The sequence below is a fragment of the Penaeus vannamei genome, chromosome 10 (assembly GCF_042767895.1).
Source record: "Penaeus vannamei isolate JL-2024 chromosome 10, ASM4276789v1, whole genome shotgun sequence".
Taxonomy (NCBI): domain Eukaryota; kingdom Metazoa; phylum Arthropoda; class Malacostraca; order Decapoda; family Penaeidae; genus Penaeus; species Penaeus vannamei.
In genome coordinates, this window is record NC_091558.1 from 41,848,528 (window position 1) to 41,863,527 (window position 15,000).

At 44.0% G+C, this 15,000-nt stretch overlaps 1 protein-coding gene across 1 annotated transcript in view; it reads left to right on the forward strand.

Annotated features, from left to right (window-relative positions):
* Nucleotides 1-15,000, forward strand: part of LOC113802095 (facilitated trehalose transporter Tret1) — a gene marked incomplete in the record, with an annotated part of 36,790 nt that overhangs the window by 16,649 nt on the left and 5,141 nt on the right. Inside the window, 4 exon segments of the mRNA XM_070126693.1 lie at nucleotides 3,380-3,480; nucleotides 8,437-8,580; nucleotides 10,598-10,711; nucleotides 12,926-13,087. Of these exon segments, the coding sequence (XP_069982794.1) occupies nucleotides 3,380-3,480; nucleotides 8,437-8,580; nucleotides 10,598-10,711; nucleotides 12,926-13,087 (521 nt within the window).

The following is a 15,000-nucleotide window of genomic DNA, read 5'->3' on the forward strand; positions in this document are numbered from 1 at the left end:
TTAATCAAATTACCAATGCTAATTACAACGCGAACGAATATATAAGAATGATAAGAATATATGATAATAATGATCATAAAAGAAAAACAATAAAAATTAATTTAATTTTCGTAATTGACATTTTGGTGTTTTTGGACGAGGTTTCCATCATCAATTATTCAATTAATTGTATGTGGATACACACGTAAATGTATATAATATATTTTTATTATTACTGTTATTATCATTTCCATTGTGACTACTGTTGTTATTGTTGTTATTGTTATTATTATCATTATCATCATTGTTGTTACTATTATTGTTGTTATTAGTATTGTTATCATCATTATTATTATCATTATTATCATTATAATCATTATTATTACTTTTATTATTATTACCATTATTATCATTATCATCATCATTCTCATTATAATCATTATCATCATCATTCTCATTATAATCAATATTATCACTGTTTTTATTATTTTTTATCGTTGTTAACATTACTTTTATCATCATTATTTGTCTGTCTGTCAGTATTCCCAAAGAACGTTCTGCAATTCCACTTTGTCCTCGACGAACACCACTTTGCAATTGCGTTCTGTTGCACAACTTGTACCCTGTGTTCTTCAATGATTTGCGAATCTCATGCAAAAAAAAGTCTGCTTTGCAACCTGCCCGTGGTTGCTTCATCGCTATTCCAATCACGGTGTGCAACTTGCAACGATTATCCCTCCCCCCTCTTCCTCCAATTTCTCTTCTTCCATTCCCCCGTCCTCCTTCTTCTCTTCTTCCCTCTCTCCTCCTCTTTCTCTTCTTTCCTCCCTCCTCCTCTTTCTCTTCTTCCGTTCCCCCTCCTCTTTCTCTCTCCCCCTCCTTCTTTTCTTCATTCCCCCCCTCTTTCTTTCTTCCATTCCCCCTCTTCCTTCTTCTTCTTCCCCTCCCTCCTCCTCCTCTTCCCCCTCCCCTCCTCTTCTTCCCTCCCTCCTCCTCTTCTCTTCTCCATTCCCCCTTCCTTCTCTTCTTCCCTCCCCCTCCTTCTTCTTTTCTTCCCCCCCCCTCCTTTTCCTTCCCTTCCCTCCCCTCCTTTCTCTTCTTCCCCTCCCTCCCTCCTCCTCCTCTTCTTCCCTCCCCCTCTCCTTCTCTTCCCTCCCCCTTCCTCCTTCTTTCTTCCCTCCCCCCCCCTTTTTCTTCTCCCCCTCCCTCCTCTTCTTCCCTCCCTTTCCCTCCTTCTTTTCTTCCCCCCTCCTCCTCTTCTTCCCCCCTCCCCTCCTCCTTCTCTTCTCCCGCCATCCTCCTCTTCTTCCCTCCCTCCCCTCCTCCTTCTCTTCTTCCCTCCCCCCTCCTACTTACAAGCCAATAGCTAAACCGACTCGACCCGACTCGACCCGACCCGACTCGACCCGACTTGGACCGAATCGTTGCCGACACTTCGAATCTTTTAAATCGACTTTATTTCGAATATAGTTTAGTTTGGCTTATTTCATTCTCTTAAATATTTCTTTTCGTTCTATTGTCTTTCGGAAATATCATATTTTCGTTTATTAAATTCTCTTTGATTTGAATATCATTTTATTTTTTTCTCTTTTTTTTCTTTTTTAAATTTCTATTGTCTTCCGGAAGTATCATTTTTTTCTTTATCAACTTAATCTATTTCTCCTTGATTTCAATATCACGTCGCTACTTCATCTAGTATCTCATCAGACTCCCAAGTTGCAAGCAGGGCACTGAGCCTGCAAAGTGCAACCTATCGCAAACCTCAGCATTTATATCATCACTTAAGAGACACTGCACGCAAGGCCTTTTCTTCGTGAAAAGCTTGCAACGAAAGGGATTAATGCAAGCAGACTTTTTTTTTTTTTTTTTTTTCTTTTCTTTTCTTTCTTTCTTTCTTTCTTTCTTTTTTTTACCTGTCTCTCTCCTTTCTACTCAGGGAACGGAGCACGAGTACTTGCCATGGGGTGTGTGTGTGTGTTCCGAGTACGAGTCTGATTTTATGAATGACTTGTGGATGAATGACGTGTGTTGACAATGCGTCTTTGTTTCATTCATAGGAACCAACTGAGCTTCCACTTTCCTTGAAAACGATACTCGGTTTTACTGTAGTTATTTTTCGTATAATTAATGTTCAATCATATATTTATATATATATATATATATATATAATATATATATATATATATTATATATATATATATATATTTTATATATATATATATATATATATTTTTTTTTTTTTTGTCTTTTTTTTTTATATATATATATATATATATATATATATATATATATATATATATATATATATATATATATATATATGTATTATATTATATATATTGTTTTAGATAGAAAAATATTTGATAGTTTGAAAAGATATTCATCCATTTTCTATCTATCTATCAAATTTTTCTATCAGCCACATTCCACACCTCAGAACCCCCCCACCCCACCCCCTTTCTCTCCCTCCATCACTTCCCTCTCTCTCTCTCCCCCACCTCCCCTCCCTCTTTTCTCTCCTCCCCCTCCTCTCCCTCTCTCTCTCCCCCACCCTCCCTCTCTCTCCCCCTCTCCCTCTCTCCTCCCCTCTCTCCCCCTTCTCTCTCTCTCTCCCCCCCCTCCCCCCCCCTTTCCCTTCTCTTCCCTCTCCCTCCACTCATCTCCCTCTCTCCTCTCCCCCCCTCTCTCTCTCCCCCTCCTCACCCCTCCCTCCCCCTTCTCTATCTCTCTCTCTCCCTCCCTCCCTCCCTCCTCTCCCTTTCCCCCACTCACCTCCCTCTCTCTCTCCTCCCCCACTCATCTCCCCCTCTCTCTTCTCCCCCTCCTCTCTCCTTCCCTCCCCTCCTCCCTCTCTCTCTCCCCCCCTCTCTCCCCCTCCCCCCCCCCACTACCTCCCCTCTCTCTCTCTCCCCCCACTCACCCCCCTCCCACTCTCCTCCTCCTGCCCCCCTCCTCTCTCTCCCTCCCTCACCCCTCCCTCCCTCTCTCTCTCCCTCCCCTCTCTCCCTCTCTCTCTCTCCCCCGCAGCCTCCCCCCCGGTCTCCCCATCCTGGGCTCCCTCTCCCCCCCCCCCTTTCCTCCCCCCCATCTCCCTCTCTCTCTCTCCCCCCACTTCCCCCCCTCTCTCTCTCTCTCCCCCCACTCCCTCCCCCTCCTTTTCCCCCCTCCCCCCCCCCTTTTCCCCCCTCCCCCCCTTCCTCCCCCTCTTTCCCCCCCCCACTCCCTCTTCCTCTCCCCCCCTCCCCCTTTCCCCTTTCCCCCCTCCCCCCCCTTTTCCCCTTTTCCCCTCCCCCTTCTCCCTTTTCCCCCCCTCCCCTCCCCCCCATCTTCTCCTCTCCCCATCCCTTTCTCACGCCCACACCAAAGCTCACCCTCTCTCTTTTTCTCACGCCCACACTAGGTCTACGCCACGGAGATCGCTGAGCCTCGCATTCGGGGTCTTATGGGCGCCTTTCCCGAAGCAGCCGTCGCCCTTGGCTCTCTCCTCTGCTACGGCTTCGGGTAAGGCGAAGATCTGCTTGTAGGGGACTGATATAACGTCTATGGGCGTTTGTGGCTAAGTATGTTGTATATAACGTATATATAATATAATATATATATGGTTAAGTATGTTGTATATAACGTATATATAATATAATATATATATGGTATAACGTCTTTGGGCGTTTATGGTTTCATATGATGTATATATAGGTTATAGGGTTGTTTGTAGGGGATTGATATAACATCTATGGTCGTTTATGGTTGAGTATGTTGTATATATAGGTTATAGGGTTGTTTGTGGGAGTTTAAGTTAAAGTCTGTGGTCGTTTATGGTTTGTTATGGTGTATGTGTAGGTTATAGGGTTCTTTGTGGGAGTTTAATATAACATCTATGGCCGTCTATATGATGTTTGTATAGGTTATAGGGTTGTTTGTGGGAGTTTAAGTTAACGTCTATGGTCGGTTATGGTTTAGTATGGTGTATGTGTAGGTTATAGGGTTATTGTGGGAGATTGATATAACATTTATGGTCGTTTATGGTTTGTTATAGTGTATGTATAGGTTATAGGGTTGTTTGTGGGAGTTTAATTTAACGTCTATGGTCGTTTATGGTTTGATATGATGTATGTGTAGGTTATAGGGTTATTGTGGGAGTTTAATGTAACATCTATGGTCGTTTATATGATGTTTGTATATGTTATAGGGTTGTTTGTAGGAGATTAATTTAATGTCTATGGTCGTTTATGGTTGAGTATGTTGTATATATAGGTTATAGGGTTGTTTGTGGGAGTTTAAGTTAACGTCTATGGTCGTTTATGGTTTGTTATGGTGTATGTGTAGGTTATAGGGTTGTCTGTAATAATTTAATATAACATCTACGGCCGTTTATTTTTTTATATGATATATGTATAGGTTATAGGGTTGTTTGTGGGAGTCTGATTTAACGTCTATGGTCGTTTATGGTTTAGTATGTTGTATATATACGTTATAGGTTTGTGATAGTTTCATATAACGTCTGTGGTCGTTTATGGTCTGGTATGTTGTATATATAGGTTATAGGGTTGTTTGTGGGAGTCTGATTTAACGCCTATGGTCGTTTATGGTTTGTTATGATGTATATATAGGTTATAGGGTTGTTTGTAGGGGATTGATATAACGTCTATGGTCGTTTATGGTTGAGTATGTTGTATATATAGGTTATAGGGTTGTTTGTGGGAGATTGATATAACATTTATGGTCGTTTATGGTTTGTTATGATGTATATATACATTATAGGATTGTTTGTAATAGTTTAATATAACATCTATGGCCGTCTATATGATGTTTGTATAGGTTATAGGGTTGTTTATAGGAGTTTTATTTAACACCTATGGTCGTTTATGGTTTAGTATGTTGTATATATACGTTATAGGATTGTTTGTGATAGTTTCAAATAACGTCTATGGTCGTTTATGGTTTGACATGATGTTTATATAGGTTATAGGATTGTTTGTAATAGCCTTTATATAAAATCTATGGCCGTTTATGGTTTAATATAATGTATATTTAGATATTAGGATTGTCTGTAATAGTTTAATATAACATCGATGGCAGTATATGGTTTAATATGATGTATATATACGTTATAGGAATGTTTGTAATAGTTTGATATAAACTCTATGACCATTTATAGGATTCTTTGTAATATTTTGATGTAACATGTACGATCATATATGATGTAATGTGATATATATATGTTAGTTATAGAACTGTTTATGATAATCTAACATAGTTTGTACAGTCATATATAAAATATGATATACACTTATATATATATATATATATATATATATATATATATATATATATATATATACATATATATATATATATATATGTATATATATATATATGATGAAATAATTCGAAATCGGGATTAGACAAGTGGCATTTCGATCTAGCCTTGAATTCCTCTCTGCATGTTTATGTTCAGTCCAGTTCAAACGCACAAATAAATATATAAATAAAGTAGAAAAAAAAGATACTTGCATCAGGGGAGTCAAATAATTTCATTTCCTGATACTGAGAAAAGTTGTGATTTCAATTTGACTTTTTTTTCGCTATTTTTGGTGTTTTTTCACAACTTGTAGTCTAGCGGATCAGGGAGTATTTTTCACTTAATTTGGCTTTTTTCGCTATTTTTGGCGTTTTTTCACTTGTAGTCTAGGTGATGAGGGAGTATTTTTCTCTTAATTTGACTTTTTTTTCGCTATGTATGGTATTTTTTTCACAACTTGTAGTCTAGCGAATGAAGGAGTATTTTTCTCTTAATTTGACTTTTTTTCCCGCTATGTTTGGTGTTTTTTTTTCACAACTTGTAGTTTAGTGAATGAGGGAGTATTTTTCTCTTAATTTGACTTTTTTTCGCTATGTATGGTATTTTTTTCACAACTTGTAGTCTAGCGGATGAGGGAGTATTTTTCTCTTAATTTGGCTTTTTTTTCGCTATTTTTGGTGTTTTTTTTTTCATAACTTGTAGTTTAGTGGATGAGGGAGTATTTTTCTCTTAATTTGACTTTTTTTCCCGCTATGTTTGGTGTTTTTTTTTTCATAACTTGTAGTCTAGCGGATCAGGGAGTATTTTTCTCTTAATTTGACTTTTTTTTCGCTATTTTTGGTGTTTTTTTCACAACTTGTAGTCTAGCTGATGAGGGAGTATTTTTCTCTTAATTTGACTTTTTTTTCGCTATTTTTGGTGTTTTTTCATAACTTGTAGTCTAGCGGATGAGGGAGTATTTTTCTCTTAATTTGACTTTTTTTTCGCTATGTTTGGTGTTTTTTTCACAACTTGTAGTCTAGGTGATGAGGGAGTATTTTTCTCTTAATTTGACTTTTTTCGCTATGTTTGGTGTTTTTTTCACAACTTGTAGTTTAGAGGATGAGGGAGTATTCTTTTTTCTCTTAATTTGACATTTTTTTCGCTATGTTTGGTGTTTTTTTTTTTCACAACTTGTAGTCTGGTGGGTGAGGGAGTATTTTTCTCTTAATTTGACTTTTTTCGCTATGTTTTTTTTTTTCACAACTTGTAGTCTAGAGGATGAGGGAGTATTCTTTTTTCTCTTAATTTGACTTTTTTTCGCTATGTTTGGTGTTTTTTCACAACTTGTAGTCTAGAGGATGAAGGAGTATTTTTCTCTTAATTTGACTTTTTTTTCGCTATTTTTGGTCTTCTTTCACAACTTGTAGTTTAGCGGATCAGGGAGTATTTTTCTCTTAATTTGACTTTTTTTCCCGCTATGTTTGGTGTTTTTTTCATAACTTGTAGTTTAGTGGGTGAGGGAGTATTTTTCTCTTAATTTGACTTTTTTTCCCGCTATGTTTGGTGTTTTTTTTTCACAACTTGTAGTTTAGAGGATCAGGGAGTATTTTTCTCTTAATTTGACTTTTTTCGCTATTTTTGGTGTTTTTTCACAACTTGTAGTTTAGAGGATGAGGGAGTATTTTTCTCTTAATTTGACTTTTTTTCCCGCTATGTTTGGTGTTTTTTTTTCACAACTTGTAGTTTAGTGGATGAGGGAGTATTTTTCTCTTAATTTGACTTTTTTTTCGCTATGTATGGTATTTTTTTCACAACTTGTAGTCTAGCTGATGAGGGAGTATTTTTCTCTTAATTTGACTTTTTTTCCGCTATGTTTGGTATTTTTTCACAACTTGTAGTCTAGTGGATGAGGAAGTATTTTTCTCTTAATTTGACTTTTTTTCGCTATGCTTGGTGTTTTTTTCACAACTTGTAGTCTAGCGAATGAGGGAGTATTTTTCTCTTAATTTGACTTTTTTTCCCGCTATGTTTGGTGTTTTTTCACAACTTGTAGTCTAGGTGATGAGGGAGTATTCTTTTTTCTCTTAAATTGACTTTTTTTTCGCTATTTTTGGTGTTTTTTCACAACTTGTAGTCTAGCGGATGAGGATTTTTCTCTCAGTTAATTTTGAGGATTTTTCTCTTGGTTAATTTTGCTATTTGTAGAGGAAATGTGGAACGTTGATATGCCTTTTCCGTAGAGGTATTGCGTGTGTAAATTGTGTTTAAAAATACACGCACGCTTATCACCTTCACCATCCCTCACTACCGTCATCATTCCCCATTATCACCACCACCACCAACATCTCTCACCATCACTCCCTCCTCCCCACCACCACCATCTCTCACCACCATCACCCCCACCACCACCATCTCTCACCACTATCACCCTCCCTCCTATCATTCCCACCACCACCACCATTACCCCCCATCCTCCTCCTCACCACCACCACCACATCTCTCACCACTAGCACCCTCCCCCTCATCCTCTCCACCACCACCACCATCTCTCACCACCATCACCCCACCATCACCACCACCCCCTCCCCCATCATCCCCCATCATCCCCACCCCCACCACCACCATTAGCCCCACCACCATCTCTCCCCATCACCCCCCATCCTCCCCCCCCATCACCCCCACCACCACCACCATCACCCCCTCATCACCCTCTCACTCCCTCTCTCCCTCTCACCTCCTCTCACACCCATCACCCCCATCTCTCACCTCCTCTCACTCCCTCTCTCCCTCTCACCTCCTCTCACACCCATCACCCCCACCTCTCACCTCCTCCTCTCTCTCCCCCTCTCTCTCTCTCCCTCTCCCCTCCCTCTCTCTCCTCTCACTCCCTCTCTCCCTCTCACCTCCTCTCACACCCATCACCCCCATCTCTCACCTCCTCTCTCTCCCTCTCTCTCCCTCTCCCTCTCTCACTCCCTCTCTCCCTCTCACCTCCTCTCACTCCTCTCCCTCTCTCCCTCTCACCTCCTCCTCACACTCATCACCCCCATCTCTCACCTCCTCTCACTCCCTCTCTCCCTCTCTCCCTCTCACGCTCATCACCCCCATCTCTCACCTCCTCTCTCTCCCTCTCTCTCCCTCTCCCTCTCTCACTCCCTCTCTCCCTCTCTCTCCAGCTCGGCCATGGACTGGCGTTGGCTCGCTGTTGTCTCCGCTCTCGTGCCCGGAATCCCTCTCTTCATCTCGATGGTGATCCTGCCGGAGTCTCCGCAGTGGCTGACGAAGAAGGGGAAGCTGGAGAAGGCCACCATGTCCCTTGAGTAAGCCTTTTTTTTTTTTTTTTTTTTTTTTTTTTTTTTTTTTGGGTGGGGTGGGTGGTGCGGGGGGGGGGGGTAGGATGGGGGGTTATGGGGGTAGGTTCGGAGTTTGTTTATGTACTTATTTATTTGTTTATTTATTGTTGTTATTAGTCTTTACTGAGTTTGTTAGATATGTAATGATATATATAAATTTTATATGAATTTCTGTATGTGGATGTACTTTTTCCTCTTAATGTATTTTTCTTTTGTATTTTCCTTTTACATTCTCTTCCACTCTATTTATCATTCTTTTCCTTCTCTTCTTTCTTTATTTCTTATCTCACCCTTATCTCGCATTCACAGGTACTCCCAAAGCGAGATTTCCTTTCACTCTTTCTATCTCTCTCTCCCTAGCTTCATTCACTCTCTTTCTCTCCCACAATTCTTCTATCTATCTATCTTCTATTTATCCTCTCCTCCTCCTCTTTCTTCTCCCTCTTTATATCTGATCTCACCCTTATCTCTTCGCGACAGGACTTCTTTTCACTCTTCTTATCTCTCTCTCTCACCCTCCATTCACTCTCTTTCTTCTCCTCCCTTCTATCCCCTCCTCCTCTTGCTCTTTTTTATCTCTCATCTCACCCTATCTCCATCCATCTCTTTTCGCTCCCACATCCCTCTTTCTCTCCATTCTATCTTCTCCTCCTCTTTCTTCTCCCTCTTTATCTCTCATCTCACCCTTATCTCTTCCCGACAGGACCTTTTTTCACTCTTCTTATCTCTCTCACGCTCCTTTCACTCTGTCCATTCATTTTATTCTCCCTCTATCTCCCCTCCTCCTCTTCCTGCTCCTTATCTCTCATCTCACCCTATCTTCTTCCACTCTCTTTCTCTCCCTTCTATCTCCTCCTCCTCCTCTTCCTTCTCCCTCTTTATCTCTCATCTCACCCTAGCTTCTTCCACTCTCTTTCTCTCCCTTCTAGCTCCTCCTCCTCCTCTCTCTGCTCCCACAACTCTCTTTCTCTCCCTTCTATCTCCTCCTCTTTCTTCTCCCTCTTTATCTCTCATCTCACCCTATCTTCTTCCACTCTCTTTCTCTCCCTTCTATTTCCTCCTAATCCTCCTCCTTCTCCCTCTTTATCTCTCATCTCACTCCTATCTCCATCCACTCTCTTTCTCCCCCTTCTATCTCCTCCTCCTCCTCCTCCTCCTTCTCCCTCTTTCTCTCTCATATCACCCTTCTATCTCCTCCTCCTCCTCCTCTTTCTTCTCCCTCTTTATCTCTCATCTCACCCTTCTATCTCCTCCTCCTCCTCTTCCTTCTCCCTCTTTATCTCTCATCTCACCCTTCTATCTCCTCCTCCTTCTCCTCTTCCTTCTCCCTCTTTATCTCTCATCTCACCCTTCTATCTCCTCCTCCTCCTCTTCCTTCTCCCTCTTTATCTCTCATCTCACCCTGCTATCTCCTCCTCCTCCTCTTCCTTTCCCTCCCTCTTATCTCATCTCACCCTGCTATCTCCTCCTCCTCCTCTTCCTTCTCCCTCTTTCTCTCTCATCTCACCCTTCTATCTCCTCCTCCTCCTCCTCCTCCTTCTCCCTCTTTATCTCTCATCTCACCCTATCTCCATCCACTCTCTTTCTCTCCCTTCTATCTCCTCCTCCTCCTCCTCTTCCTTCTCCCTCTTTCTCTCTCATCTATCTCCTCCTCCTCCTCCTCCTCCTTCTCCCTTTATCTCTCATCCTCACCCTTCTTCCTCTATCTCCTCCTCCTCCTCCTCTTCCTTCCCCTCCCACTTGATCTCTTATCTCACCCTATCTCCATCCACTCTCTTTCTCTCCCTTCTATCTCCTCCTCCTCCTCCTCCTCTTCCTTCTCCCTCTTTATCTCTCATCTCACCCTGCTATCTCCTCCTCCTCCTCCTCTCTCTGCTCCCACAACTCTCTTTCTCTCCCTTCTATCTCCTCCTCCTCCTCCTCCTCCTCCTCCTCTTCCTTCTCCCTCTTTCTCTCTCATCTCACCCTTCTCTCGCCCCGACAGGTACTTCCGGAGCGAGACCCACAACATCAAGGCGGAGGTCGAAGCCATCCACAGTAACATCATGGAAACGGCGGGGGCGGAGTTGTCCATTTGGGATCAGATCGTCCTTTTCAAGTAAGGGAGAGGCGGAGTGGGGAGTGAGTGGGGGTGGGGGTGGGGGAGAGGGGATGGGGGGATGGGAAGGAGGGGAAGTGAGGGGGATGAGTGGGTAGGAGGGGGAAGGAGGGGGGGAGGGGGAGGGAAGGAGGGGATAAGGGAGGGGGGGAAGGGAGGAGTGGGTAGGCTCGGAGATGTTCATTTGGGATCAGATCGTCCTTTTTCAAGTAAGGAGAGGCGGATGTTGGGGAGGGTGGGGGAGAGAGAGGGGGAGGGGAAGGGGGTGGGAGGGGGAGGGGGGTAGGGAAGGAGGGTGGGGGAGGGGGGAAGGAGGGTGGGAGGGTGTGGGAAGGGAGGAGTGGAGTTGTCCATTTGGGATCAGATCGTCCTTTTCAAGTAAGGGACACGCGGTGGGGGAGAAAGTGGGGGTGGGGAGGGAAGGGGAAGGAGGGGAAAGGGAGGGGGAGGGTGGGGTGAGGAGGGTGGGGAGGAGGAGTAAAGCAAGCAAAGATAAGAATGTTTGAGGTTGGAGGTGGAGGTGAGAGGAGGGAGGAAGGAGCTGGAGCCTGTCCATCTGGGATCAACACAGTCCTTGGCAGGGAGAGGCGGAGGGAAGGGGAGAAGGGGGTAGGTGGGAGGAGGAGGGAAGGAGGGAGAGGAGGGATGGAGATGAGGTCGAAGCTCATTTACAGTAACACCCCGCGGACACGGCGGGGGCGGAGTTGTCCATTTGGGATCAGATCGTCCTTTTCAAGTAAGGGAGAGGCGAAGGGGGGTGAGGGGTGGGGGGTGGGGAGGAGAGGGGGGAGGGGTGGGAGAGGGGGGAGTGGGATAGGGGGAGGGTAGGGGGGGATAGGGGGGAGGGTGAGAGAGGAGGGGAGTGGGTAGGGGGCGGAGTTGTCCATTTGGGATCAGATCGTCCTTTTCAAGTAAGGGAGAGGGAGGAGGGGGTAGGGGTGGGGGGAGGGGGTGGGGGGAGTGGAGAATGGGGTGGGGGGAGGGTGGGAGTGGGTAGGAGGTGGGAGGGAAGGAGAGGGAGGGGGAGTGGGTAGGGGGAGGGTGGGAGGGGAAGGGGGAGGGAAGGAGGGTGAGAGGGGAGGGGAGTGGGTAGGGGCGGAGCTGTCCATTTGGGATCAGATAGTCCTTTTCAAGTAAGGGAGAGGCGGAGGGGGAGTGAGGGGGTGGGGGGTGGGGGGAGAGGGGGTGAGGGAGAGGGAGTGAGGGGGGGTAGGAGGGTGGGGGTGAGGGAGGGTGGGTGGGAGGGAGGGAGGGGGAGGGGAATGGGAAGGGGAGTGGGTAGGGGGAGTGGGGAGGGGAAGGAGGGGTGAGGGAAGGAGGGTGGGAGGGTGGGTAGGGGGAGAGGGAAGAAGGGTGGGGGAGGGAGAGGGGGAGGAGGGTGGGAGGGGAGGGAGTGGGAAGGAGGGTGATAGGGGAGGGGAGTGGGTAGGGGCGGAGTTGTCCATTTGGGATCAAATCGTACTTTTCAAGTAAGGGAGACGCGGAGGGGGAGAGGGGTGGGCTGGGGTGGGGGGAAGGGGTGGGAGGGGGAGGGTGGGAGTGGGAAGGGGGAGAAGGAGGGAGGGTGGGAGGGGGTGAGTGGGTAGGGGAGGGTGGGAGGGAGGGTGAGGGAGGCGGGAGAGGGAGAGGGGAGTGATGGAAGGATGTGGAGTGGGGTGGAGGGAGAAAGAAGGAATGAGAGGAGGATGAATGGAAGGAGTTAGTGATATATATATATATATATATATATATATATATATATATATATATATATATATATATATATATATATATATATATATATATGTGTGTGTGTGTGTATGTGTGTGTGTGTGTGTGTATATGTATATGTATATATATGTATATATATATATATATATAGATATATATATATATATATATATATATATATGTGTGTGTGTGTGTGTGTGTGTGTGTGTGTGTGTGTGTGTGTGACTGTTTGGGCAATTTTAGTCTGTGGAATTAAAAAAACGCACGCATTTAATATTTATGCACAGTAACCTCTCCCATTCTTACTCTAAAAAAAAATGATATATATAAAAAAAGATAAAAATTATACCTACTAAAGCCACTCAAGCCCATGCCACACCACTACACCCACGCCTACAAATCCTCCGACAGAATACACTTTCCCTGTACCACCCCTCCCCTTCCTCCTCACCCCCCCTCTATCCCCTTATCAATAACCCCTATCCTCTTCTCTCTCTTCTACAGGAAGCCTCAAAATTGGAAACCTGTTGTCATCGTGTTTCTGGTCTTCATGTGTGGTCAGTTCAGTGGCTTCGCTGTTGTCACTGCCTACACCGTGGACATCTTCGACCAGGCTAATACCAACATTGATCCCAACACTGCCACCATTATTGTTGGTTTCGTCAGGTGAGGTCTGGTTTAGATATAGAAAGGGGGGGGGGGATTTTAAGGGGGTGAGGTTTGGTTTAGATTTAGAAAGGGGGGATTTTAAAGGGGTTTAGGTTTGGTTTAGGTATTTAAAGGGGGTGGGATTTGGTTTAGATTTAGAAAGGGGGGATTTTAAGGGTGTGTGTTTTGGTTTAGATATAGAAATGGGGAACTTTAAGGGGGTGGGGGATTGATTTAGATATAGAAAGGGGGATTTTGGGGGTGGAGTTTGATTTAGATTTAGAAAGGGGGAATTTTAAGGGAGTTAGGTTTGGTTTTAGACATAGAAAGGGGATTTTAAGGGGGTGAGGTTTGATCTAGATATAGAAATGGGAATTTTAAGGGAGTTAGGGTTGGTTTAGATATAGAAAGAGGGAATTTTGAGGGGTGATATTTGATTTAGATATAGAAAGGGGGAATTTTAAGGGGGTTAGGTTTAGTTTAAATAGAGAAAGGGGGATTTTGGGGGGTGAGGTTTGATTTAGATTTAGAAAGGGAGGATTTTGGGGTGTGTGGGTTTGGTTTAGGTATAGAAAGAGGGGATTTTAAGGGAGTTAGGTTTGATTTAGATATAGAAAGAGGGGATTTTAAGGGGGTTAGATTTGATTTAGATATAGAAAGCGGGGATTTAAAGGGGGTTAAGTTTGGTTTAGATTTAGAAATGGGGGATTTAAAGGGGATGAGGTTGGATTTATATATAGAAAGGGGGAATTTTAAGGGAGTTACGCTTGATTTAGACATAGAAATGGGAATTTTAAGGGAGTTAGGTTTGATTTAGACATAGAAAGGGGGCACTTTAAGGGAGTTAGGTTTGATTTAGACATATAAAGGGGAGATTTTAAGGGAGTTAGGTTTGATTTAGACATAGAAAGGGGGCATTTTAAGGGTTAGGTTTGATTTAGACATAGAAAGGGGGCATTTTAAGGGTTAGGTTTGATTTAGACATAGAAAGGGGTCATTTTAAGGGAGTTAGGTTTGATTTAGACATAGAAAGGGGGAATTTTAAGGGGGTTAGGTTTGATTTAGACATATAAAGGGGGGATTTTAAGGGGGTGAGGTTTGGTTTAGATGGAGAAAGAGGGAGTTTTATGGATTTTTTTTTCTAATTGGTAAAAATGTGTGATATGTCGTGATAGGAATTGATTCGATGATTCATACTGTGCAAGGGATATTTATTGTTTTTATGATGGATGGTTCATTATTGATTGATTGATTGCATGAATGAATTTCTTAGCGAGTTCATTAGCATAGCAAATATGAGTCTCATTGCCCCTTCCTCTCTCTCCATTTTTCCTCCATTTCCATTACCACTTTCGCCACCGCCACCACTTCTACGTCCACATTCGTCTCCTCCTCCTCCTCTTCCACCACCTCCACTACCTCCTCTACCTCTTCCTCCTCCTCCACCATCACCTCTACTTCCTCCTCCACCACCACCACCACTTCTACGTCCACACTCGTCTTCTCCTCCTCTACCTCTACCCCTTCCTCCACTTCCACCACCATCTCCACCTCCTTCACCAACTCTACCTCCACATTCGTCTCCTCCTCCACCTCCACCTCCACCACCACTCTACTTCCTCATGCACCACCACCACCTCCTCCTCCTCTTCCACCACCACCCCTACCTCCAAATTCATCTCCTCCACCACCTCTACCTCCTCCTCCTCCTCCTCCTCCACCACTATCATTACCTCCATATTGGTCTCCTTCATCACCACCTCCACCACCACCACTTCTACCCCAACATTCGTCTCCTCCTCCTCCACCCCAACCTCCACATTCATCTCCTCCACCTCCACATTCGCTTCCACCACCTCCACCCCCACATTCATCTCCTCCACCTCCACATTCGCTTCCACCACCTCCACCTCCTCTACCTCCTTCTACCC